The 25,289-nt window shown below is 52.6% G+C and overlaps 3 protein-coding genes across 5 annotated transcripts; all 3 read left to right on the forward strand.

The window, feature by feature from the left end:
• Nucleotides 1-1,557: 1,557 nt before the first annotated feature.
• On the forward strand, nucleotides 1,558-16,342 carry TXLNA (taxilin alpha). 2 transcript variants are annotated; one of them, XM_004679415.2, is made up of 11 exons: nucleotides 1,558-1,640; nucleotides 2,188-2,403; nucleotides 2,993-3,331; nucleotides 4,736-4,827; nucleotides 7,132-7,302; nucleotides 8,980-9,174; nucleotides 10,723-10,842; nucleotides 11,074-11,148; nucleotides 11,732-11,824; nucleotides 12,165-12,260; nucleotides 12,957-16,342. In XM_004679415.2, the coding sequence occupies exons 2-11, from the start codon at nucleotides 2,220-2,222 to the stop codon at nucleotides 13,281-13,283; spliced, it is 1,692 nt and encodes a 563-aa protein (XP_004679472.1). In that variant the 5' UTR covers nucleotides 1,558-1,640; nucleotides 2,188-2,219; the 3' UTR covers nucleotides 13,284-16,342. The 2 variants fall into 2 exon arrangements, with proteins under 2 accessions (XP_004679472.1, XP_012577997.1); XM_012722543.1 differs by lacking the exon at nucleotides 1,558-1,640 and adding an exon at nucleotides 1,652-1,707.
• A 2,624-nt stretch (nucleotides 16,343-18,966) lies between these two features.
• CCDC28B (coiled-coil domain containing 28B) lies at nucleotides 18,967-22,703 on the forward strand. 2 transcript variants are annotated; one of them, XM_012722033.1, is made up of 6 exons: nucleotides 18,967-19,044; nucleotides 20,133-20,339; nucleotides 21,357-21,523; nucleotides 21,643-21,833; nucleotides 22,048-22,070; nucleotides 22,527-22,703. In XM_012722033.1, exons 2-6 carry the CDS (start codon nucleotides 20,176-20,178, stop codon nucleotides 22,579-22,581), a joined length of 600 nt encoding a protein of 199 aa, XP_012577487.1. In that variant the 5' UTR covers nucleotides 18,967-19,044; nucleotides 20,133-20,175; the 3' UTR covers nucleotides 22,582-22,703. The 2 variants fall into 2 exon arrangements, with proteins under 2 accessions (XP_012577487.1, XP_012577488.1); XM_012722034.1 differs by lacking the exon at nucleotides 18,967-19,044 and adding an exon at nucleotides 19,100-19,383.
• A 269-nt stretch (nucleotides 22,704-22,972) lies between these two features.
• Nucleotides 22,973-25,222, forward strand: IQCC (IQ motif containing C). Its single transcript, XM_012722442.1, has 5 exons — nucleotides 22,973-23,025; nucleotides 23,411-23,554; nucleotides 23,746-23,977; nucleotides 24,174-24,292; nucleotides 24,416-25,222. The coding sequence occupies exons 1-5, from the start codon at nucleotides 22,984-22,986 to the stop codon at nucleotides 24,659-24,661; spliced, it is 783 nt and encodes a 260-aa protein (XP_012577896.1). The 5' UTR covers nucleotides 22,973-22,983; the 3' UTR covers nucleotides 24,662-25,222.
• Nucleotides 25,223-25,289: the final 67 nt, after the last annotated feature.

Consider the following 25,289-nt stretch of genomic DNA (forward strand, 5'->3'; position numbering starts at 1 on the left):
TCTCTCAATGTTACATGAATACAGCTTCAGACTTCACGCTGCCTAAAGAATGGGGAAGACTAGACAGCACTTCCTGGAAGTCAGGCTGGGGTAAGTAACATTATTGGCACTAAAACAATGACCAATTTGCACAACAATTTAAAATATACTCTGCCCCCAAACTGATGCTAGGCTTTAAAAGCACTAGAGATGTGACCTTTGGGCTGTTTTTCACTTTTGCCAGAAGGGCATTTTGGGAACTAAAATAGCATCTGCAAAAACCTGGGAAATCCTGATAAACAGTGAAAGTTGACGCAAAAAAAAAAAAAAAAAAAGCAAGGTGGGGAGTCGCTGGTGGCCCAGGGGTTACAGACATGGGGCTTTCAATCATTAGCAGCCACTGCAGCACTGGATCCCAGCTGGCAGAGCAGGCCTCTCCTGTCTCAAGGCTGCTCCCCTCAGCTGTGTTATTTCAGTGGATCCTCCTGCTCTGCTCCCCACTCTGTGGTGAATCCTTTTACCCCCCACCCCCACCTCTGGACTACACCTCAGTTCTTGTATGCATAAATAAATAAATCTCAAAGGAAAAAAAATGGCAAAAGGTTCATAGGCAGGTTTGGCTGGAAACAAGTCATTTAGATATAAATGCTAGAGGAACCGGTTGGATTTTTTCGCCCTATTTATAGGCAATTGGATAAAGAATTGTACCTTGCATCTGGGAAAAAGTCTGGCTTCTTTCCCCTTTAGCCCGAATACAACTGGAACTTGGGTGTGCCAGTCCGAGAAAAAGGCGGAGATTCTTCTGATGCCAAACTCCCTGCAGGGCCTCCTCCGCCTCTTCCAATGGGGGATTAAAAGAAACCTAGTTTACCATTAGCTTGACCCATCTCTAGGGATCCCATGTGGTTGTTTATTATATCTTTTGAGTAAGAGGCAGGGTAGAAAAGTCATGAAGATGGGAGGTGGTACCAGATTTCCTGGTTTAGAATTCCTGCTCTGACAATAGCAATGTGACCTTGGCAAGTCATCCAAACTTTGCCTCACATCCTCAGCCATAAAATGGGGATAACAAATAGTACTTCTCTTCACGAGCAGTTCGGAAGATTTTTATGGTAAATACCGGGAAAGTACACTGTTGGCACTGGAACAACTGCTGTTATTAAAAGCTTCAGTTTGAATGAGGAAAGTGATGCCCCGGAGTATGGGTCTCCCGATTTCCAGCCCAGTAGTCTATGCCTCATCCGAGGAGTAGAGAGCCATGGCTCTATTACAGCAAGGGACGGAAGCGTGTAGCCAACAGCCGAGCGCCTGGCTTTCTTCAGCGCGGTAGAGACGCGGGTGACGTGAGGGTATCCGAGCCGAATGTCTGCCTCCTTTCCCACCTCCCGGGAATCCGGCTCCTTGGACTGAGTCCCGTCCTGGTGCATCTCGGGAGTTGGGGGTCAGCCCCGATGCATGCAGGGATTTGTAGTCCGGTCCCTCCCCCGCTTCACAACTCTCCCGCCTCGGAGGCCGCCTCGCTTCATCTTTCCCAGCAAGCCCTGCGCGAGCGCTGCACTTGATTGGCTGCGGCGGGAGCAGGAGGCTCTGCCGGCAGCGGTTACCCAGGGTTTCCGGTGTGAGACCAGAGCGGGCGAAGCCGTCTGCACGTCGACTGTGAGGTGCGTACGCGGGCACCTAGAAGGACGAAGCAGTTAGAGAGTCTGCGATCCTGGACATTTTCGACCAGTGAGAGGGATCCCACAGATTCAGCGCAAGGGGTCGGGCGGAGGGGTGGGGGGGCAGGACTAATGCCGGTGCGCATGCGCGGGCGGGCGGAGGCGCGCAGGGCGTGGGTGGGTGCGCGCGCGCGTGCGAGGGACCCCACGTGGGTCGGGTGGGGGGGACGGGGAGGGACCCGGAGCCGAACGTCCCGCCACGTCGGTCTAGGCGGCTAAGCCTATCTTGCGCCCGGCCCGTCTGGCAGGCCCCGTGTTGTGCCGGGAAGTGCCTTCGGGCAAAAGGAGGGTAGCGCCTCCCCACTCCTGAGCAGCGCCCCCGAAACCTGGGCGGCGCAGGCTCCCCTTTCCGGCAAAGGCAGGGAGAACCGTTGGTTTCCACCGGGTGCAGGTCGGCCAGTTTGATTTAAGAGCTTTGGGCACCCACTATTGGGATCTCTGAGCCAGGCTGAGAAAGTCTGGAAAATTGCAAGTGTGTTTGTTTCTAAAGGACCTGCTGCTAACCTAGCATTGCAAACCACAATGAAGAACCAAGACAAAAAGAATGGGGCTGCCAAGCAATCAGGCAACACTTCCAACCCAAAAAGCCACCCGGGGCAACCGGAAGCAGGACCAGAGGGAAGCCAGGGACGGCCCACCCAGGCTGCTCCTGCTGCCACAACAGAAGCTGAAGGCTCCTCCAGCCAGGTTCCTGGGAAGACAGAGGGTGTGTGTCAGCTCTGCTTTTCCTGCGGGCGGGGGAAGGAGTTTGTGCTCAGGCAGTGCAGCGTCTGCAGCTAGATGCCAAGGCCACCGGAAGGGAGGAAATGTTGAAAGAGAGGACAATGTTTCGTCCCTGTGATACCCCCCATCCTGCCCAGTCCTGGAGCATTGATAGGGCCTCCCCACTCCCAAGCACAGGAACCCCCTTGAGAGTATGTTCTGACAGAGTTATAATCAATGGCAGTCAAATGAGACAACCATCAAACCAGCTTAGGAACATCTTGTCCATCATTGGTCACTACTCTTCATATTTGAACCATTCCTGGAACATTTTTTAAATAGCAAAAAATGACATGAAGGTTGGAGATTAGACTAGACCTTGAGCTCCTGCAAGCCAGTCCTGTGCGCTGGCTGCTCTTTGATTTGTCTGTATTCACAATAAACATGATCAGGCAGTTGTTAGAAATTTACATCGTCCTGTAGATAAACAGGCTTAAAGAAGTGAGGGAACATTTAACTTGAGAGCCTGAAAACTCCCAACCACTGGTGTAACCACCTTATTTCTCACTCTGCCCCTCGTCCTCTACTGAAAGGAGTGCAAGCCAAGACTGCTCAGGCCGGAGCCCTCCGTGATGTCTCTGAGGAACTGAGCCGCCAGTTGGAAGACATCCTGAGTACATATTGCCTGGACAACAATCAGGGGAGCCCAGGTGAGGATGGAGCACAGGGGGAACCTACTGAACCTGAAGATGCAGAGAAGTCCCGGACCTATGCCTCAAGGAATGGGGAGCCTGAGCCAGAGACCCCAGTGGTCAATGGTGAGAAGGAGACTTCCAAAGGGGACCCTGGCACAGACGAGATCCGAGCAAGTGATGAGGTTGGAGACCGAGACCACCGAAGGCCACAGGAGAAGAAGAAAGCCAAGGGTCTGGGTGAGCAGAGGGCAGCGCGTTAAGGGAGGGAGTTTGGACCTGACACTCCTTGGGTTCCAGGATTCGGAGGAAACCCTATTTGCCAGAGCAGCAAGTAACCCTCGTTTATGCAAAGCCAGATACAGAGGTGCGCGGGCTGTTGCCTGCTCAAGGGCTCCTGGCTGTACATGCTAAGGGGATCTGAAATCCAACCTGTTCTCTTTGAGAAAATGGAGTGCAGGAGGCCTTCGTGGGCTTTTGTGCCAGCCAGCACCATTTCTAACCCGATTGGTGATGTTGGGCAAAACTTTTTTCCTCTCTGGTTCTTTTTTTTTTTTTCCCCACTTCTCTATAGTAAGAGAATCGTACTAGATCAAGGTTAAAAACTAAAATAAGACCCTAAGACCCTCCCTGGTGGCACAACGGGTTAGGATGCGGCGCTGCAAGTTAGCAGCAGCCGCTTCAGTTCAAATTCGACCCCAGCCCCGGAGCTGACCCACATGGCCCAATAGACCTCTCCTGACCCTCCTGATGCTCCCCTCAGCAGTGTATTTTGTTGATCTACCTGTTTTGCTCCCCGCTCTGTCTCTAGTGAATCCTCTGGCCACCCCTGCACCTCTGGCTTATATGCACCTCTGGCCCCATTTCTGTATGCATAAAATAAAAATAAAATCTTTGGGGAACAAAAGAAGTTACATTCATTTTTAAAGTTCACTGTTTGGCTCTCTCTGTTGACAATAGTTTAATAGTTCTCAAGAAGCCTTACTCCCTTTTGTAGACCTTTCCTTTTCTAGTAGGGCCATGCTTACCTTGAGACAATGGCACTAAATTCACAGGTGGGGCACCTTTCTTTCACCTGTTGCTAGAGAAGACAGGTTTTTTTCCTGCTCCATTGTGCACCATGGAGGTTTATTTATTTATTTTTAAGATTTATTTATTTATACATACAAGAACTGGGTTACAGGCCAGAGGTGTAGAGGTGAGAGAATTCACCAAAGACAGGTAGGGAGCAGAACAGGAAAATCAAGTGAAATATAGGAGAGGTCTGCTGCACCATATGGGTAGTTCCCTGGCTGGGAATCAAACTCAGAACATGCTGCAGTGATTTCCTATAGCTTCATAGTGCTGCAACTTAACCCTTGCACCACCAGGGAGGCCCTCACCATGGAGATTTACTTCACTAAATATTTGTTCACCATGTCCTCTGTGGTAGGCAGTAAGGACAGAATTAAGTCACAATGATAGGCAGAATCAAGTTAGTCACAGACCTCATGAAGTACACAAGTGAAGTACATGAAGTGAGCATACAGCAAACAGATATAAAATATGGTAAGGGAGTGTCACCTCAGGCTGAACAGTGTGGGCCCAGGCCTGGAAGAGGCCCTCAGAAGAAGAATACATGCCTTTGCCCCCTATTCTTTGCAGGAAAGGAGATCACGTTGCTGATGCAGACATTGAACACGCTGAGCACTCCAGAGGAGAAGCTGGCAGCTCTGTGCAAGAAGTATGCTGAACTGGTCAGTTCTTCCCCGTCCCATACCCTCCCTGCCTTGGAAAGGCTTAGGCCGCTTCACTTAGGGGTGAAGGTGCAGGGGCAGGCAGGTAAATTCATTCCTGGCCAGCCTCTCTCTGAGTGTTTAGTTGGGAGTCAAGCCCCAGCCAGCTCCTTTGGGCCTGACAGAGAAGAACTCCTAGCTACTGGTCTGAGTCCCAGATACTGCGTGTTGTTCATTTGCTTCTCCCCAAAATACAAACAGTGTAGTGCGCAGCCACACTTACCAGGGTTAGTGCTGCTCACCTGATGTTCTCTAGTATCTAGTCGTAGATTTCCTCATCCTTTTGCTCCAAAGCAATCTTTATCCATGCCTCACTCTTCCCATGACATTGACTTACTACATAGATCAGTTGTCATGTAAGCTACCCCCACTTTCTAGCTGTGTGCTACATTTAACTTGTTCTGGTATCTCCTTAGTTCTTTAGTAAAGTTAGCTCTAAAGCTTGATTTAAGTGTGACTTTGTTGACAGGATTCTTCACTGGTGGTACTCAATACCCATGTTGCATCAGAGGATATACAGTGTGGTCATCACACTTATAGTGATAGGGGATTGTTCACTGGGTTTGTGTTGGGACAACCACTTTGTCAGATTCCCTACCAGAATCAACTTTGTCAGATTCCTGGTCAGAATTTGAGATTCATTTACCAAAGGTGATTGCCCAGTTACTTATTTTTTTCTTTTATTCCATTCACACTTACTAGCTGAAATTCTCCCAGAAGGAACTCTGCTCATCTGTATAACGAGGGTAAAATATAGTGTTTAAATAAAGAAAAGGACATGAAAAAGGTACCACTCTTTTAAGAATGATCCAGTCAGGGAAAGAGTAAAGATGCAAGAGAGAATGTGAATTGCTAGAGCAACATTCTTGAGGGGTCAGGGCTGGTGAGAACAGCCAGGTCACTGCCCACAGAGATTGGGCAAGAGACCTGGCGGGGTGACAGGTGCTCTCCAGCTACTTCTGTGTTCTTGGGGAAATGGAGTCATGGTTGTAGCGGAGGCAGAGGAGCTTCAAAGAGGATGAAGTGGTATCTAAAACGGGGCTGTGAATAGTGTGAGAAATGTCTAAGCCTGATCTGGAGCTCAAGGGTGGGGAAGTCTGTAGCCTGGGTACTAGAGAATATCAAGGGCTTAGCGCTTGATAATTCTGGTAAATGCGGCAACAGCGCCCCGTGCAGGCAGACCGTGAAGGGGGTGGCTGTGAGCTTGAGGCAAGCGCCTTGAGCTAAAGCAGCTTTGGATTTTGCTTGGAAAGGGGGGTAAGAGTTGAGGGTGTTAACAGTCAACACCAGGTGAAAAATGAGTGGTCATTAAAAGGTGGTAGAAGGGAAAGTGAAAGAATGAGTCAGTAGATTAGAGCACGGCCTGGGACCGCACATACCGACTGAATGGTCTGGGCAGAGGTGGCGGAGGGAATCCTGGCCTGGTGGAGCGTGTGAGGTAGGTGCAGTCCGGGTCATGACAGAGTCTGGACCTGCACTGTCCAGGACCGTGGCCATCAACCAGCTAGCTGCAATGCGGCTGTGCTGAATATCCATGTGTGGGGTTCAGAGTATGAGGGAAAGGAAGAATGTAAAATATTTTTATTTCATATGTTGATTCCAGTTGTGGAATTATATTATTTGGATATTAGATTGTACAAATAAGTTTTTCAAGTTAGGTTCCCCTATTTCCTTTATTTTTGAAAGTGGCTACTAAACGTTTTTGATCCATAGTTGTATTGGATTTATTTTATACTGCGCTGAATGGGCGTTTGGGAGGGAAGCAGAGCTGAGCAAGGGAAGGGTCCTCGGAGGCACTTCAGGATTGTAGACCCCTGAGTGAGGACTGTCTGTCAGTAAGGAGCATGGCTAAGAAGGTGATTGCCAGAGAAATGGTGACGCAGGGCTGAAGCTTGGGCGCCAGGAGAGGACGCAGTGGTGTCTGTCCGTGCAGGCGAGGAGCATGTGGTCACGTGTGCGGACACGCGTGTCCAGGGGTTAGGGGACGTAACAGTCTGAGGCTCCTGAGAGCTTTGTCAGAACTGGGGGATACACTGACCCCTATGCTGGTCTGACTATCCTGACTCCTTTTCTCTGTCTGGGGAGGGGACCCGTTGGGTTATCATGCAGATCAAATGGAGGAACTGGACGTCCCTCCGTGTCCCCTGCACTCTGGTTGTTACGGCTGGGGGGTGGAGGGGTGCAGCCAGTCAGGGCAGTTCAGGAGAGCCTGGCTTCCCAAGGCCAGAGCCCTGCATGATTCTCACGGGCCCTCCTGGTCCCCAGCTGGAGGAACACCGGAACTCACAGAAACAGATGAAGCTCTTGCAGAAGAAGCAAAGCCAGCTGGCGCAGGAGAAGGACCACCTGCGGGGTGAGCACAGCAAGGCTGTCCTGGCACGCAGCAAGCTGGAGAGCCTGTGCCGAGAGCTGCAGCGCCACAACCGCTCCCTCAAGGTAGCCGCCAGCCCCTGCAGGGAGCCCACTGGTTTCTTTGCTTTCCTTTACTTCCACTTATGTTTGTCTTCCCTTAAGTAGGCTTTCGGTGTGCAAATAGAGCTTCCTGAGAGCTGCTTGTCACTGTTGGGCAAGGAAGGTGAAAGCTCAGGTGCTGTGAGCTCCGGAACTCAGGGCGCAGCATTCTCAGTGGCTAGCAAGGGCTGCCTTGGGAAACAGCTCCCGCCCCGGAGCTGGTGGGGGGTCAATCTGGCTAAAGGCTCAGTCACTGCTGTGGCCTCCAGGTGGTTTTTATATGCATATTCTTTGTGTCTTTATATAAAATTATGAATATAAGGTATTTTGCAGCTTGTTTTGCTCATTTTAAAAATGGTTTGTCTTTATGACAGTACAAATTTAATATGAATTTGATGTGAGGGATTCGGAGGCGACAGAAGTATAACAAATCAAAGGTAATAATAGTTGTGCACCCCTGCCAACCCCAGTGCCCAGTAAAACCACTGAGTAGTAAACCTACTTACATGTAAAGTGTACGTATGGCCTTTTCTATATCCTGTTTACGTATAAATCTTACATACGTTGGGTTTTTTTTGAAGATTTATTCATGCATCTAAGACCTGGGATATAGGCCAGAGGTGAGGGGTGTGGATGAGAGGATTCCCAGAGACAGGGTAGGGAGCAGAACAGGCAAATTGACTGAAACACTGCTGAGGGGAGCAGCAGGCAGGTCAGGAGAAGTCTGCTGCCCATGTGAGTCAGCTTCCTGGCTGGGGATCGAACTCACGCTGCAGTGGCTGCTGACAGCCTCACAGTATTATGCTTCAACCCCGTGGGCCACCAGCCACTAGCTAGGGCCTTACATACAGTGTTTAAATGAAGTTATTGTTTCATCTCTTATTCCTTTTTTCTCACATTACACAATACCTTAGCTCTCCCTAGGAGTTTCTGTGAGGCTCTCTCATTCTTTTAGCAGCACGGTTAAGTCAATATACTGGCCTTTTGTTTTGCTTGTTTATTTCTTTGGAGAGGGAAGTTTGGTTTCTGTTTCAAAGAGCTTTCCCACAGAGTGGTTTTTAGTACACCTTGCAGTGGATGAACACTCTGCCAATTTCCATGACAGTTTGGATTCCAGGGGTTACACTGTATTTTATCAGTGTCCTATTTAAGGTTTATTTCGGTCATTTTCAACTTTTCACTATTACATCTAGGAGAGTGTTGTGAGAATTCTTGTTTTTTATATGTATCTCTGCCTACATGGAACTTACCTGTAGGGTAAATCTCAGAAGTAAGATGTGTGAGCCAAAGGATATAAATCTGTAATTTTAGAAGGTTTGCCAGATTGCCTTCCCATCAACAGTGTTTGAGTACTTACCAGCCCAGCCCTGGGTGTTAATTTTTACTCCTGGCGGTGGGGCATATTTAAACTGGAGTTCTTAATCCAAAGTACAGGAGATAGGCTTCAGGGGAGGCAGACTGCTTTAGAATGAACCTCAGTTGATGGCACCTAATTTACAGGGCTGCCCGTTAGGAACCCCCTTTGCACAGCACCCTGGAGCCTGTATGTTCCTTGAGAGCAGGGAGGGCTGCTGAAGAGCTCGTCCCTGTACTGGCTGGGGGAGCCTCGTGAACTTGGCTGGCAGCCATGCTGATGGTACTGGGGCTGACTTCTCTGCCCAGGAAGAAGGTGTGCAACGGGCCCGGGAGGAGGAGGAGAAACGCAAGGAGGTGACCTCGCACTTCCAGGTGACACTGAACGACATCCAGCTGCAGATGGAGCAGCACAACGAGCGCAATTCCAAGCTCCGCCAGGAGAACATGGAGCTGGCTGAGAGGCTCAAGAAACTGATCGAGCAGTATGAGCTGCGGGAGGAGGTGAGGTACCGGGCAGCTGACGCGGCCAGGAACTGAGGGGTCGTGGCAGTGGGCCAGGTGGCAGGCGGCACTTGTAGGGCTGCCTCCTTTACTCCTTTCTCAAATTCTTCCTCCTTCCTTGGGCGGGGAGCATTGTGCATGCTCCTGCGGTCGAGCGAGGCATCCCTGGCTCTGGCCCCCAGGCCCCCAGTGCTGCCTCCGAGGTGATTTTTGAAATTGGAAGTGTCCTAGTTTTAGAATGACGAGATGTCCATGCAGTGTGTATTACACAGCACATCCAGTTCAGACATGTTCATGTTTGTGCGTGAACCTTCTGAGTATTCCCCTCAGTTGCTAGCCTTATAATGATAGGGTCAGGTTTGCCAGCTCACAGTTTTCCAGAATTTGGACATTCAAGGGAAGCAGTGCATCTGTGTCAGCAAACAGCTGCAAGGACTCTGTGAGTCCATGCAGCTTGCTTGCTCCTGCCCTCTGACAAGTCAGGGTGTCCCCTGGGCTGCTCAGCCAGACACTCAAATTAGTATCTTTGAGTTGCCACATGCCTAACAGTCACTTGGCTCTTCTGGATTGCTTATTCATCATAAAAAGAGAAGCTGGCAACCACCTGCCCAGACTAGACCAGGCCCCTTGTTAGGCCTGAGCTTTTGCTGCTGGGCAGGATGAGCGAGAGCCCACACTTGGTTTCAGTCCATTCCTGGCTTACCTCTTTTCCTGTACTTCATTGCTTGGGAACAAGACTGCTTGTGGTGCACTTGGTTCTAAAGGAGTTGGTTTGGCTTTTACCTTTTAGCACGAGTCTTCCTGAGTCACCACAGAATGAGGGCTCTCTCCCACTCCTTCCCCCAAGGCAAAAAGAAGACTTGATACTGCTGTGGAGGTCCAGGTCTCCGAGGCCCTACTGTCCTCCTTTACACCCCACCCCAGTCAGATTCAGCCAACCCTGCCCTGGCCTCTCGGAGTCACATAGGTGACTGAAAGTCCTCACGTCCTGAACTGGACCAGTCTCTGAGCCACCTTCCCTTCCCCCCAAAACATAAACTGCTCCATGTCCCTTTATTCAATTGATTTTTACCTTTGAAGAAGCACTTGAGTCCACCATCTGTTGTCTCTCACCTGGTTCAGAATGCCAGCATTCCTCCCGACAGTTCTTTAGACACACCCATCCACCCTTAACTTGTAGGCATGGCAGATCTCTGTCAACTGAGTTAAGTTGCTTGGTAGGTAGAGTGTCACTTTTTGCCCTTTCTTTCCATGTATCAGGGGCTCAGGCTCCTAATGTGAAGGTTGAATGATGTCTCTTGGGGCTAGAAGTGTGAGAATATATGTTACTTCACATCCTGGAAGCTGGCTTCATCCATAAACAAATTCCTGTTTCCACTCAAGACTAACTCAGTGGGAAAGAAACGGGGCGAGGACAGGAAGAAGTCTTCCAGGGATTAGGGCACTTGGAAGTGCCCTGGTTCCCACAGATGGGACATCCCTGCACTCACCAGCCCCCTGAGAAAGGGACTCCTGACAGGTGCCCTCTCCCATCATGCTTCCCTGCAGCATATCGACAAAGTCTTCAAACACAAAGACCTGCAGCAGCAGCTGGTGGATGCCAAGCTCCAGCAGGCCCAGGAAATGCTGAAGGAGGCAGAGGAGAGGCACCAGCGGGAGAAGGATTTTGTGAGGCTTGTCTCGGGGGTGGGGCTCCGGGAGGAGGAGGTGGGGTTGTGGCTTACAGTGAAGCTTGTGTGGGAGAAGCTGCCGCCTGGCTGGACCAGAGCACTGCTTCCTCAGACACTGGTCTGAGAGCAGGATACCTCACTGGGTTCTGTTGGTTGTGGCTAAAAAAATAAAAGCCAAATGTAGTCCCTACGGGCTTCTGATGAGTATGGGGGCCTGTCTTGGAAATAGCTTCTCAAAGAGGCAGTGGAGTCCCAGAGGATGTGTGAGCTGATGAAGCAGCAGGAGACCCATCTGAAGCAGCAGGTGAGACTACATCCTGACCCTTAGTGGCCAAGGGCCTCTTGCCAACCCGGGCCCCGTACTGAGGGGATGGGGACCCTCATTCTAGGACCACCTTGCCTGCTTTGTGACCTTCCTGAGCCTTTGTTCTCTCTGGAAGAACAGAGAACACGCCACCTTCCCAGCACCCGCGGTGGTGACCAGGTGGCTGGGCAAGCTTGGAGGACTTCTTCCTAGCTGGAAGCGGGGTGCTGTTTCTGAGGCGGTGGGGATAGAATGGTGGTTTTTAATCACATAGATTATACTTCATTCCAGAACAAAAGTTTAAAATCAAGGTAAAGGCAAAGCTTGTCACCCTAGATCCTACTTTCCAAACATAACATTTTGTATTTTGCCTTTCCAAGTACACAGTTTTTTGGGTTGTTTTGTTTTGTTTTGTTTTGTTTTGTTTTGTTTTGTTTTGTTTTGTTTTGTTTTGTTTTGTTTTGTTTTAAAGAGAAATGGTATCGTAATAGAACAGATGTGTCAGAGGGTCAGAGGGTCAGGGGAGGGTCTGAAGGTGTTGATCAGAAACCCAGTTTCATATGTGGACTTCTTTCTCACCCAGCTTGCCCTTTACACAGAGAAGTTTGAGGAGTTCCAGAACACTCTTTCCAAAAGCAGTGAGGTGTTCACTACATTCAAGCAGGAGATGGAAAAGGTAACAGTGGTCCCAGCTGGGTGGGCCTGCTTCCAGGAAGTTCCCACCCTGGTGCCTCCTGGGGAGCTGTGGACAGAAACAGTGGTGGGCACCCGGGGAGAGATCACACCCTGCCCCTCTCAACATGTGTCAGTGCTGTGGACTCCAGGTCTTCCTGGAGAAGAGGTTGTCCCCCGTTCCAGTTACTCGTGGAGGGCATTTAACTGGGAAGACCTTCGGTGCACAGAGGCACTGACCATGCCTAGAACACCTTGCCCCACGGGAATACTTCCCACATTGAAGAAATAGATGCACAACCAGTCTCGACCCCTGACCGTCTCCTGTCTGTCACATAACGCAGATGACTAAGAAAATCAAGAAGCTGGAAAAAGAAACCACCATGTACCGGTCCCGGTGGGAAAGCAGCAACAAGGCCCTATTGGAGATGGCCGAGGAGGTCAGCTGTGGTGCCAGCAAGGCGGGGGATGCGGTTACTGAGTGGGCCCTTCCCGTAGGTGACGCGGCGTGAGAGCCAGAGTGGGGCTCGCATCCGTGTCTTTCCCAGACTGGAGGCAGTCCCCACTGTCCCCCGTGGCATTTGGTGTGCCCAGTGATAGATCTGCATGGTGAGCAAAGAGCAAAGGGAAGAAAGGCTGGGGACAGAAGAGCCTCGGGGGCCAGCCTCAGCTGTAGCCTCTGCGCAGTGGCAGGACACCTGCCTGGAGTGTAAGCTGTGGCGTGGGTGTAGGAGAAGGAAGTGACTACAGTGCTGGGCCGCGACTGGGGCCCAGTCTTGCTGGATGTTTTAGATAGGCCGGTTCCATGGACCTTCTCTGAGACGTGTGAGGTAAATGTGGTGTTACCTCAGTTCAGTCTTTAGCAGATAAAGGAGACAGACTCAAAAGCCAAGGAGTTTACCAGGGTTGTGGCAGATAAATGGAGAAAGGAATACATCCCCTGACCTCCAGCCACACCCCTCCGCGCTGCCCCATTTGACAGCTGAGCCTTCGGTAAGCCGGGGCTGTGTACTTGGAGAGGCCGGCATTTGGCTCTGCTTTGCTCCCAGCATTGGTAGGTGTGAATGTTCCTACGAAGGGGCAGTTTAGGAGCAGCAGGGGCAGCATGGCACTGAAAGGGCTCCATCTCTCCCTAGAAAACTCTCCGGGATAAAGAGCTGGAAGGCCTGCAGGTGAAAATCCAGCGGCTGGAGAAGCTGTGCCGGGCACTGCAGACAGAGCGCAATGACCTGAACAAGAGGGTGCAGGACCTGAGTGCCGGTGGCCAGGGCTTCCTCGCCAACAACGGCCCTGATCAGCAGCCAGAGACTGCCCCTGCCGCCAAAGAGCAGGACGGGGAGGGGCCCAGGCCCCCAGCCCCCAGCTCCCCACAGGCCACAGAAGCTCCTTGCTGCCTGGGAGCACCAAGCACAGAAGCCTCAGGCCAAACAGGGCCCCAGGAGCTCGCCGCCACCACCACCTAGGGAGCCTGGCACAGGGCACGCTGGGAAGGGAGCAGGCAGCCCAGCCAGGCCTGGCCCGCGCAAGGCTCCCACTGCTAAGCAGTCGAGTGCTGAGGCCCAGGGTGCTGTCACCTGGCTGGCATCTTGACTGCAGTTCTGGATTTTATGGGTCACTTTTTCATATTTATGGCATGTGTGCAAGGCCTCATACATTTCTGTTTGTAAGTGTACAATGGGCTTGCACGGAGGTGGGTGTGTATAGGTCGACTCAGTGGCTCTTCGTGAGTTGAAGAGTCTCAAAGAGGAGCTGATATCACCGCTGTCACAGTGAGCTGGCAGGACGATGACTTGAGCATTTTCTTGCCCCACTTGAGACTCAGACCCCTCCCTCCCTGCCCTCAGGGCTCGTGACAAGTGACACACCAGGCCTTGACTGTGTTTCTCTTGTGAGCGGAGCTTGGGCAGCTTTCCTAGCTCCCCCAGAAGCTCTTTTGCTTCTGTTGACCTGGAAAAAGGGGGTCCCTGAGCTGGAGCCCCGGCAGGACACTTAGAACTGGCAGTGAGACTACTTTCCTGCCTAGGACAAGGGCCTGGAGAAGGTTTCTGTGTGGAATGATGGCGTGCTGGTAGGGAGCCCGTGGGGTCCCGCTTCCCTGCCCGTTAGTGCCAGGACCAGGCCAGTGATGCTTCTCAGTAGCCTTATCATTCACAGGTGCCTCTCTAGCCTGCACAAATGATTGACAAGAGATCATCCAAAGGTTTCTTTCTGAAGGTGGTTGGTTTTTCTTCTTTTATTTTGCACATGACAGTGTTATGTTGAGGACCTTCTGGGGTGGGCAAGTGCCATGGCAGTGGCACCCAGGTGCCTGGCTGCAGTGCCCACCACTCCTGGCACCTTTTCCATGTTGGTGCCGGGGTCTCCTGTTTGATGGAATCAGACTGTATTAAGAAAAAGGACAGGACCTCTGAAGGTTTCAATCCCGGGAGGCCACCACCTATCCCATCACCACTGTCTCCATGTCGCAGTTGCTGGGCCCTGACCCAACTGTTCCCCTTGGCTTTATGACTCTGCTTTCTGCCTATCTCTGCAGCGTGCTGTCCTTGAGGTTTGCCCAGATTCTGCCTGGGGAATAGGACCTGAGGTATGTCCTCTTGGCACCCCACTGCCATCAGCTCTTTCTGGCAGCTAGAGGATAAGAATGAGACTTGATGATTGACAACCCCAGAAATGACTGCAGATATTTGTGGTTCTTCCCTCAGCCACCTCTGTTACGTGCTACACTCTACCACTTCTGCTGGTTGCACACTTTCCAGGGTATTAGCCAGTCTTTGTACAGAGCAGTTTTCTGCAGTAACAAAATGAGTCCTAGGTCAGGAAGCAGAACTCAGTTGGGTTGGGATACAACCCCATCCCCAGCCAGGCCGCAGCCTCACCGTAGCTGGGGGACCCACAGTCCAAAAGAGACAGAATGGTAGTATTTGTGCTTCCTGCTGTATTTCTTTGAAGATAGTTTGTTGTCCTGCAAGGCCCTCATCTTCCACATGTAGCCTACTCTCTCAGCCCTTAACTTAAATCCCTCAGTTAAGTTGGTTTTTGAAGAATGTTATGTCCTCCTGAATCATGTTACTGCTTAGACCAGAGATGGCAAATGAATGGCACACAGTTCCCCTCTGTCCCTGTGGGAGCTACCACTAAAGGGAGTGTTTCCTACTAATCCCTCATTTGAGGTACATCCTCAAGTCTCGAAATTCCCCTAGCAGCTAGCATAAGTATTGAGACCTTGCCATCCCTGGCTGAGATACTCCTCTCCTGTGGAGAAGTGTTTCCTAAGATCCTCCCTTTAAAAATTCCAGAATGGTCCCTGGACTTGCCCCTTTCACTTGTGTACCAGGCTGGGATACACAAGTGTACCAGTCCCATACAGGATTTGCTGGGCTGTGGAAGGACAGGGAAGCAGTAGAAGCTTCTGCCTGGCTCTTTAAGGAGAGTGGGAAGGCCAGCAGTGGCTCACATAATTCCCTGCCTCACTTCAGCTACCTCTTAAAAGCCCATGGGGAGGAGATGGGGTGTTGGGAGCCTAGTGTGGTGGTAGGGAGGTCACAGCTGCACAGCCAGCCTCAGGATTAAGTCTACCTATGGCAGGCAGAGTGGCCCAGCTGTGCTTCCCAGGTCAAAAGCACACGCTCCGAGCAGGATGTGGCCCTTGTTCTCACTCCAGCCATCTCTGACTCCAGGCCAGGCTGCAGAAGGGGGTACCATTCTTCCTTTCCCACCATTGACCAAATTTTACCAGTCACTACAGCTGCTCTGCTTGTTCTGCTTTCCAAAGTCAGCCCAGGTACCTGGGTGCATTCTGCACCTGCCAGGTGCCTGGGTGCTGTGCAGGGAAGGTGGCCTTTCTGTGGGTGAAGACCAGCCTTCCTCGCCAGGGCAGATCTCATGCACATGACCTCAGTTTCAGGACCAAGATCTGTGTTGGTTTCTTAGATTGCTAGCTTTTCCTCCAGGGACCAGACCAGATCAGGCAGAGGCACTTATCTCTGCTGACAGTGATTTGTGTTCAGAACTGTCCAGCTGAGAGCTTCATGTACCTGATTCTGAAAGGTCTCAGCAGCACTTTTTTTTTTTTACTTTTTTCCTTGAGGTTTCTGGACCATGGGCTGAGCTCAGGCATTTTCTGTAAGAGAACATTATGTCTGAAAAGATGGTTGTTTTCCCCTCTCCACCCTCTTCCTGGTGGCCCTGCTTAGGGCTGATCAAGAGGCCAGTGGCAGTGCCCTGGTGTCTGGGAGAGCTGGGCAGGAGGGGGAGGCCTGCTGAGCTGATTGTCCAGCTGCTACTCCAGCCCTCCCACCTTGCACAGCCAGAGGCAGTCACCCCAGGGACAGCCAGGCACCTGCCTGGGGGAGGGGTGCTGCCTTCTGTCCCTGTAACTGCTTCCCTTATGGCCCAGCCAGGCCACCCAAACTTTGAAGCTGTGCTGGCAGCTTTTTTTGTCTCCTTTTGGTATTCACAACTGCCAGGGACTTGATGTATTTTAAAACCACGTTAAATAAAGTCTGTTGCCTTACTTGTTTCTTTCCTGAACTTTGTGGTCATTTGGTGCCTCTGAATCTGCCTGGCTGTCTCTGACTCGCCCTATGTGCTGCAGTCTCTGTGATGGTTCCCTCCTGCCTTCCAGCAGTCAGCACAGTCTCAGGCCACTAGCAGATTCTCTTGAGCTGCTGAGCAGAGCCTTTGGCCAAGTTGGCAAGGTGCTCATCCATGGAGCAGCAGATGCTTTCACCAACCAAAGACTGACAACAGAGGTAAACCGTCCAGGTAAGTTGTAATCAGCTTCTATTTCTTTCACTTTGTATAAAATCCAGCCTTACACTCAGCTGCAAATGTAAAAGCTAATGTATTGCTTTTTTCTGACTCAAAACCCAGCAGACTGCCCTTAATTGCCGCCCCGGGGCAGCTGCTGAGCTGTGCTGCGCCCTCTGTGCAGTTATACAAGGTGGGAAGTTTCACATCTAAGTATGTTGATCCCTGGCAAGTGGAGTACATCAGTCCTTGACTGTACTTTTCGTCTTGTGGAAAGTTCAGTGTTTTAGAGTCTAAAGAAGGAGCCAACCCCAGCCACACCAAGACCCAGCAGCAAAGAGATGCCTGCACATGCTTTGACCCTCAAGAGGGAAGCATTTGCTAAGAGAGGGGCAATACCACCCCCTTTGAGTGACACAAAACAAAGGCAAGGAAAGTCACACTGCCAGCCGAGGGGACTGCTGCCAGTTTTCAGCCTGGGAGACGTGTTCACACGTCATTAGCAGCACTGTTGACTTCTGGATTCTGCGTTCTTGGCTCATGACCATGTCAGAACATCTACCTTCTCGGGGTTGCAGGCAAGTGTTTCTAGCCAAATACTACTCACCAACCCTAGTAAAGTTGGGTTGGTTGATTTGTCTTTTCACTGTTTTCCCATTGTCCTGTTCCATTTTTCTCCTTTATAAACAACCCACTCACTGAGCAGTCAGATGACCAAAACATTACCAAGAGAAATGTGTGTGAGAATTACCAAGGTGGCAAGTTGGCTGAGGACAATGTGACTGGTCACACAATACATGTCAGCGGATAAATGCATCCTGATAGAAGGCCCTGTGTAACACACGTTCAGGACTGGTCTGCTTCCGTGTACTGGAAGCGCAGGTAGTTTTCGTCTAGGTTATGGATGTTTCCACACAGGCCAGATTTTGACCTCTACGTGCGCGGAGTCCTCCTGTGCTCCAAATAAAAATAGGCATGTCTTGGGGAAGAAAACTCCCTGCCATTGAAGGCTTGGGGAGGGGAGGGGAGAAAGTGCTCAATAAAATAGGCTAATGGTACTATGGGAATATAACACGAGGAGCCTCTCCCCTTCAGCAAGGCAACAGGAGTGGAAACCTGAAAGGCCTCACCTGACAGGCAGGAGGCACCCAGTGAGATGGTTCACCTGACAGGCAGGTGCACAGGAGGGTGGGGGAAGAGGAGGCCACCTTGCCAACAGCCTGTGTGCCAGTCTAAGGAATTTGGGTTAGCTCAGAGGGCAGGGAGGTGTTTAGACAGGAAATCGGGAGGCTGAGAGGAAAAGCCCAAGCACAGGCATAGGCCAGTGGAGGCCAAAATTATGGCCTCTGCTCACTCTATGGGAGCACACTGCCATCGCCGCTCTCAAGCAGCACCCGTGGACACACACAGGACACAGGAGCTCCGCTTGGATCTTGTGTGTTCTGCAAGTCTGAAGAATGGGCTTGTTTCTCCCATACTCCCATCCACCCACCCAAGCTTGAATGTAAAATTTGAGGTACCTCTGTGGGAGAATCCTTGTGGTGACCCCTTCAGCCATCACCAGAGCCCAAGATCTGGCGGAGGGAGGTGCTCCCGCCTGGGGAGGATTACCCATGGTGAAGAGGAGAGCCAAGCGGCTGTACTTTGCTTGGGAGCTGCTACTGGAGCCTTAGGGCAGCCTGGCCAAGGAGCAGCCCCACTCTTGTGCCAGCGGATACTTCTCTTGGGGCTGGAGCTCGAGTCCCTGCCAGGTCTTTAAATAGCTGCCTGTTGATCTGGCTCCCAGGCAGCCCGAGGTCAGCCTCCTGGGAATCAGGTTTCGCGTCTGGCGCTGGAATCCTGGGCCAGGGAATCGTGCTGGCTTCCCCTCTGACCCGAGGCTCCCGGCGCTCCTGGCGGTGATAAAGGGGGAGGCTTGGCCCCACCAACGCCTCAGTGGCAGAATACAGCGCCCACCACTTACCCTCGAGGCGTGTTGGGTGCTGGGGGAGTGGTATTGCCCTCAAAGGGTTATTGTTCGCTTTTGGTAAAATAGGAGGACACCATCTTCCTTTAAGAATTCAACATACACGAGTGCTTAAGAGGGAAGCAGGACTCCATAGAGGCAGCTCTGCTTCTTACAGAGCTGCTTACAGCTTTTTAGATATTCTGTCTCGGTTCCCCTCCTCCCCTCTCTGCAGGCAATGCCACCACCATTTTGTAAGGGATTCTAGCTTCTCTCCAAAACAGGTGGGAAAGTCAAAGGGTTTTTAGATTGCTGTCACCGAACTAAACGGTCATCTGGTGCAGGTAAGGTTAGGGGGACAGCTCAGCTAGTGAGGTGCTGCTCCCACCTTACCCCATCCTCAGCCACAAGGAAGGTCACTTTCTCTTTAAATGCAAATTACCTCCCCGCAGCTCAGCCGCGGTTCCGTCCCAGCGCAGTTTGCGGGCGGAGGGAACCTGCCTCCAGCATCACCACGACCCGGCCTCCAGGTCAGTCGCCCGGGGTGAGGGGTGGGCCGGAGAGTTGGTGTGGGGCTGACGTTGCATTTGCATTTCGGATGCTGGCCCCCGAGTTGAGCTATTTATTTAGGACACGGCTTTAGGGATTGAGTGTGGGAAACAGAGCTCAGGCCACCGCCAGCTATTTGTGGGGAGCTGGAGCTCCCACTCCATTTTTTTTTTTAAATCAAATCCCTAATTGGGCCAAGCTGCGCAGGGTGAGGCATGTGACGCAATCATCTCCACGCCACGGCACACTCAGTGCCAGCCAGCCGTGAGCCAGTTGAAATGGTTCTGCCCCCAGCACCAGCCCAAAAGTAGTCACTCCAGGTAATGACAGCGTGGGAAAACCCTGAAGGAGACCCAGACCTCCTGGAGGGAGACTTCAGCGGGCCTGAGGCTTGGGGGTGGGGCCTGACTGGAGGCTGGACTGTACCAGCCTCAGGCACTGCCATTGTTGGAGGCCCAGGCACACCCACCTGGCTGCGCCCTGGCTGCCTTGGATGCCACACTCTCTCTGACTGGGGAGGGTGAAAGGGCCAGAGGCATATCCTTGGAAGCTTCTGGGGGTCCTGGGAGTTTGCAATCAAAGTGTGCGTGTGTGTTGGGGGGGTGATGCCAGTGTCTAAGTGGAGGGAAATTTCTGCTGGGCCTGACTCCACATGCCAGGCATCCTCTTGTGGTTACTGTTGGACACTGGGGTCTTCCCAGGTGCCCTCACCCATGCTGACAGGTCTATCAGCTTCTTCTTAGGCAGTTGATAACCGGGTATGCTGGACACCCCTATTCCTCAGCTTGGCTCCTGCTCCATTTCCTCTGCCAGCTCCACTCCCTTGGCCGCTTGTACAGGAAACCCCAGCAGCCACTGAACAATATCTGCTCACACCCTTTCAGGCAGGACCTGGGTTTCTAAGCTAAGGACCAAGCTATGAGGGGAAGCAGGTGGGCTGCAGGAGGTCCTTCAAAGAAACATCTACAACCCCAGTGACAGGCACTGACTTCTAGCCCTGCTCACACTGTGCAGTTACTTATAGAAGCCCTATGCAGCTCTCAGCAATAACTTGCATCTGTTCTCTCAGTGGGGTTGCCTACCTGTGAAGACCTAAGGTCCAGCCAGCACCAATGGAGGACAAAAAGAAGAAAAGGAGTCCCAAGCCCTGCCTCACCCAGTCAGCCCAGGCTCCAAGCACACTACGCAGGGTCCCTGTGCCCACCAGCCACAGTGGTTCCTTGGCCCTGGGACTCCCTCACCTGCCATCCCCCAAGCAGCGGGCCAAGTTCAAGAGGTGAGTACAGAAAGCAGGGCAAGAAGGGAGGTCCTCAACGTTGTGCTGAGCCCCGTAGGAAGAAAGGCAAAGGAGCATTAGCCTTACATTACTAAGCAAAAATTAATGTCATCCCTGAGACCACCTCAGCTAGTCCCTGAGCAGTCAGATGCCTCAGACCCTGGTATGCCCAAGTGTGTCAGGGAAAGGCGAGGTGGGTCAGTGAGGTCACATATATGATAAGACCTCCGAGCAGGAAGCCAACAACCCTGCCTGCTGCACGTGGGGGGTGTTCTATGCTGAGGGGCTTCCCTCGTACAGCAGCAAGAAAAATATGTCTGGAAGGTTCTAGGAAGCACAGTGGTTTGCTGGCTCTGGAGTGTGGTGGGACAGGAAATGCTAAGGGGATACTCAAGTGTACCATTTGATTCTCTGCTTTTTTTTTGTGTGTGTGTGACATTTGGGAATTTATTCTACCTAGAATGTGCTCCCTGTGCTTATGCACTCCACCTGCCTGAGAAGTATGCTGGGGGACAGCCACAGTGGGGCGTAGCCAAAACTCGCTGTTGGGGCAGGAATAATAGGAAATGCACTTGGAGAAGGAGGGGGCTGGCTGGGAAGGAAGTTCAGTGTTACCCTGAGAGTAATGGGAAATCCTATTTTTAAATAGAAATGGAGCAGAAAGTTATTCTGGGGAGAGGTAAGGGAGCTCTCAAATCTCCTGAGTATCTGGGAGAACAGGTGACTCACCGGGGTCACTGGAGGAATGAGTGAAGGGTTAACACTGGAACCCTGGGCCCCTTGAGGAAGGGTTCTACCTCTGTCTTGGCATAAGAGGGCTTCTTTTGACCTATTACCTTTACCCCTCCTCCTGCACTCACTTCTCTTTTCCCATCCTGGTGCTCAGGGCCAGAAGCATAAACACCCACTGTGGTTAGTGGCTAGGAAGTTCAGTCTGTGTATAGATAGCTGGCACAAAAGACCTGGGGGTATTGGCTACCCACACACACAGGGCGGTGGTCCTCTCCCCCCCATCAGGGTAGGCAAGGAGAAGTGCCGCCCAGTGCTGGCCGGAGGTGCAGGCGGCTCTGCAGGCACGCCCCTGCAGCACTCCTTCCTGACCGAGGTGACTGATGTGTACGAGATGGAGGGCGGACTGCTGAACCTGCTCAATGATTTCCACTCAGGCCGGCTGCAGGCCTTTGGTGAGTCTTGGGCCTGGGCTGAGGGGACATGGGTAGAGGAGGCTGGAGGGCTGGTGTCCAGGGCTAGCCGGGGCTAGGGTCCCAGGCTCGCTCCCAGTGCTCAGACAGCTGCTGTCCAGGGAAAGAATGCTCCTTCGAGCAGTTGGAGCATGTGCGGGAGATGCAGGAGAAGCTGGCCCGACTGCACTTCAGCCTGGATGTGTGTGGGGAGGAAGAGGAGGAAGAGGAAGAAGATGGGGTCACCGAGGGGCTGCCTGAGGAGCAGAAGAAGACAATGGCTGACCGCAACCTGGACCAGCTGCTCAGCAATGTGGGTCAAGACCTTGTGCTTTGGTTCCTAGGGGTACCAAGCATTGGGGAGGTATATACTCCTAAGGCCACTCCTGGCCCTGGGTGAAAAGCAGGGGGTGCATGGATCCAAGAAGTCTGGGCCCCACAACTCCCCCTCAAAAGTTGTCCCCCATCATGTCTGGGTTTTGGCTTGGAGCCCCTCCTGACAGAAATCTCCCTTTTTCTGTTAACAGCTGGAAGATCTTAGTAATTCTATGTATCCTTTACAAGGAACCTCAAGAGTGTGTGTCCCATCAAGTATTTACATGTAACAAAATGTCTCCACCCCTTCTAATCCTGCTGAGTCAGAACTGGTCACAAACTGCCTCCGTGCAGGTAGAGGGGGTGCAGAATTCCCCAAATACTAGGAGAAAGGCGTTGAGAGGAACGTTTACCTGCTCATGAAATTCTCAGCAGGCACTTTAGTTGATGCCAATCCACGGCCCTGCTGGTCAGCGGTCTCCCTGGGCAGTTGCATGACTTCGTCATGCAGTCCTAGGTGGAACCGGTGTCAGCGCAGGAGGGAGGGAGGGGGGAGAGGGGCAGACCACACCGCAGAGCAGGATGGGGGGGCTGCAACCTGACTGCCAACCCGTCAGTTAGGGAGACTGAGAGTGCGGGATGGGAGGGGGGCTGGAGAGGCTGGCTCCCTCACAGTCCTTGACCGGCACAGACAGAAGCTTCACCTGGCCGAGAACGCTGAACCTGAGGAGCAGTCGGCTGCGTAGGTCTGGACCAGGCCCGGGCTACTTTATTCCTTCAAACTGTGATTTTTTACGGAATCCATGGTCACCCCGCGCCCCCCAGGTGCTATGGGGAGGGGGGGCACATCGATGGAATAAAACCAGAAACAAAGATAGTGGCTAAGTGTCTTCCCTCCCCTCACTGCGTCCTAACGTGGCGAGGGCTCCCAAGCCTCCGCGAAGACAGCGCTGCGCCACACGCTCGTTCAGGAAGCCGGACGCCGCCGCCGGCGGGTCAGCGCGGGGCTGGGAGGGCGGGAGCGGGAGCCCCGGCGCGGGCGGGGAGCGGCGTGGGCGAGACCGGAAGGTTGCTCGGGAGGCGGAGGGGGCGGGGCCTGCGCGGCGCGGCTGAGTGACGCAGGCGCCGGTGGGGCAGTTGGCGCCCGGATGGAGCGCGAGCAGTTGGTTCGGAAGGTGTCGGCGCTGCAGGTGTGGAGCGGCTGGGGTGCACATGATTTAGCCCCGCACGGGTTGAGCTAGAGGGGGCTCTCCTGTTTAGTCACCTACCGCGTGCTCACCCCCACCTCCCTGAAGAGAGCCGGGGCCCCCCCAGACTTGCCCGCGCGCGCCCACACTCGCACCACTGGCTCCTGGGAGATCTGGGCAAGCCCAGTTCAGGCCCTTAAGTCGGGAAGTAGTATCCAGTCCATCATGTCCCTCGAGTCTCCGGAGCCCAGGGCATAGCGTCACCTAGCCTTTCCCCGGTGGCGGGTGCCCTTGCAATCACTGCGATGACGGTTCCTGGAGACCCCCCCAAGATGCTACCACTTTGGGAAATGATAAAGGTTTTCTTTCTCCCGGTTCTCTACACCAGGCCTGCATACGCGGCTTCTTGGTCCGACGCCAGTTCCAGAGTCTGCGAGCTGAATACGAGGCTATTGTACGAGAGATCGAGGGTGATCTGGGCACACTTCAGTGGACTGAGGGTTGGATTCCCAGACCCCGATTTCCCTCACAGGTAGTACACACCCCAAGGGGAGTAAGGACCTGGGCAGGCGACTCATAGAAATAGAAAAACCCGTCCTCCTGCTTGCAAGTTTTTCCTTCCTGCCAGTGTCATAAGATTCATCTCACACCCCAATCCTTGACCCTCACTAGTCTGCTAAGTTATGGTGCCCTCGGCCTCTCATACCGCTCATTTCTGAAAAGGTAACATCCCACTGGACCTGGCAAGCTAGAGAGAAGTTACCAAATCCAGAGCAGAAACAATGGAGTCACTTCCTGTGTGAAAAGCCTGAGAAAGAGACTGCCCCAGAGAAGGTGAGGAAGTCAGGAGAGGGTGCAACAAACTCAACAGGTCTTCTCTGCAGAGATGACAACTCCTGGCTTCAGGATGAGCAGAGCAGAAAAATCAGGATTCCTTCAAGGATGGAGAACCCAGGTACCTCTCTGCCTAACTCAGGGCAAGCCTCTGACCCTTAGCTTTCCCATCTGAGTGTGAAAGTTTGTGCTAGATAAACCACATCCTTTTTCTTCTGCCTGGATGTGGGCAGGGGCAGGTGCCAGTGTCTAATGCTAAGCCAGTGCGCCCAGTGTCTGCCCCTCAAAGCTTTCTCCCTTCTTCCCTCCCTCCACAGAAGCTGCAGATCCAAGACTGCCCCAAAGGCAGACTCAGCTACAGGAGCTCCAGTATCACTGCAGTCACCTGGCCATGGAGCTGCTGTGGCTACAACAGGCCATCAACAGTCGTAAGGAGGTAGGCACCAGCGGGGTGTTCTTTCTGCACATTTAGAGCCAAAGGAAGGGGTTAGAGAAAAGCTTCCTGCCATACTCAAGCCAGCCTTTTGGATACAGTACTGGTCTCTCTCTTCCCCAACAGTACTTACTTCTCAAACAAACACTGAGATCCCCAGAAGCAGGACAGGCCTCTGAGAAAGCCAGGTCACAACCAAGTCCACCCCTGGAAGACCAGTTCTTCAGAGACAGCACCATTGGGAAGCCAGACCATGCCGACAACTCTTGCTGGAGACTCAACTCACAACCCCATGAGTCCCCAGAAAGACTTGCTACTACAGGCAGGACCACTACTGGGACCAAGCACAGAGACCTGCGCCACAAGAGGTAGCCCATGCTACCAGAAAACCCGGCCACAGAGAACAAGCTCACAAAAGAGCCAGAGGGTGGGAAACATCTTGGAGTTGCTTGCAACTGACAGAACAACTGGAGGACCAGATCTCCAAAGGCTTCTGTCCTGAGAGGTCAGGAAAAAGCCACCTGTACTCCATGAGGACCCAGATGTTAAGGAGAAAACTCCCTGGGGGGCCAAGCCACAAAGAGCCCAATTGCCAAGGGGTGAGGCCAAGGGAATTAGGCTTCTCAGAGGCCCATGTCATCTGGAATGGGACCTTGGCAGGGCCAGAGCATGGTCATCTGGGTTGCTGGAGGACCAAGCCACCCAAGGGCCAGCCCCCTGGCGGTATAAGTTCCGAAGGTAGAAGCTCCAGTGAGCCTAGCCGTGAGTGTGGGAAAACCAGAGGATTGTGCCATGGCCCCCAGAATCCGTCTTCAACAGGGTCAGACCCCACAGGCGAGGGCCACTGGAGCAGCAGGCTGTGGAAACAGGAGAGCCGGGGAGGTGCTGTGAAAGGGCAGGGAGTGGAGAGCCTGGGGGAGAATAAAGGTTTGTCTTGGATTCTGGACTCGGTTGCACTCATTTCTCCCCTTGGCCAGGACAGACGCCAGGCCCTCCCTTT

This window comes from Condylura cristata, unplaced genomic scaffold (genome assembly GCF_000260355.1).
Source record: "Condylura cristata isolate star-nosed mole 26May11 unplaced genomic scaffold, ConCri1.0 scaffold00008, whole genome shotgun sequence".
In the NCBI taxonomy this organism is placed as follows: Eukaryota; Metazoa; Chordata; class Mammalia; order Eulipotyphla; family Talpidae; genus Condylura; species Condylura cristata.

Excerpts from the sequence above, each read along its gene's own strand:
- TXLNA (XM_004679415.2), top strand. The coding sequence starts at position 2,220 with ATGAAGAACCAAGACAAAAAGAATGGGGCTGCCAAGCAATCAGGCAAC. Across the intron at positions 7,303-8,979 it reads GCCACAACCGCTCCCTCAAG|GAAGAAGGTGTGCAACGGGC; the intron begins GTAGCCGCCAGC and ends TTCTCTGCCCAG. Across the intron at positions 11,149-11,731 it reads AGACCCATCTGAAGCAGCAG|CTTGCCCTTTACACAGAGAA; the intron begins GTGAGACTACAT and ends TTTCTCACCCAG.
- CCDC28B (XM_012722033.1), top strand. The coding sequence starts at position 20,176 with ATGGAGGACAAAAAGAAGAAAAGGAGTCCCAAGCCCTGCCTCACCCAG. Across the intron at positions 20,340-21,356 it reads CAGCGGGCCAAGTTCAAGAG|GGTAGGCAAGGAGAAGTGCC; the intron begins GTGAGTACAGAA and ends CCCCCCCATCAG. Across the intron at positions 21,834-22,047 it reads TGGACCAGCTGCTCAGCAAT|CTGGAAGATCTTAGTAATTC; the intron begins GTGGGTCAAGAC and ends TTCTGTTAACAG.
- IQCC (XM_012722442.1), top strand. The coding sequence starts at position 22,984 with ATGGAGCGCGAGCAGTTGGTTCGGAAGGTGTCGGCGCTGCAG. Across the intron at positions 23,978-24,173 it reads TTCAAGGATGGAGAACCCAG|AAGCTGCAGATCCAAGACTG; the intron begins GTACCTCTCTGC and ends CTCCCTCCACAG. Across the intron at positions 24,293-24,415 it reads CCATCAACAGTCGTAAGGAG|TACTTACTTCTCAAACAAAC; the intron begins GTAGGCACCAGC and ends CTTCCCCAACAG.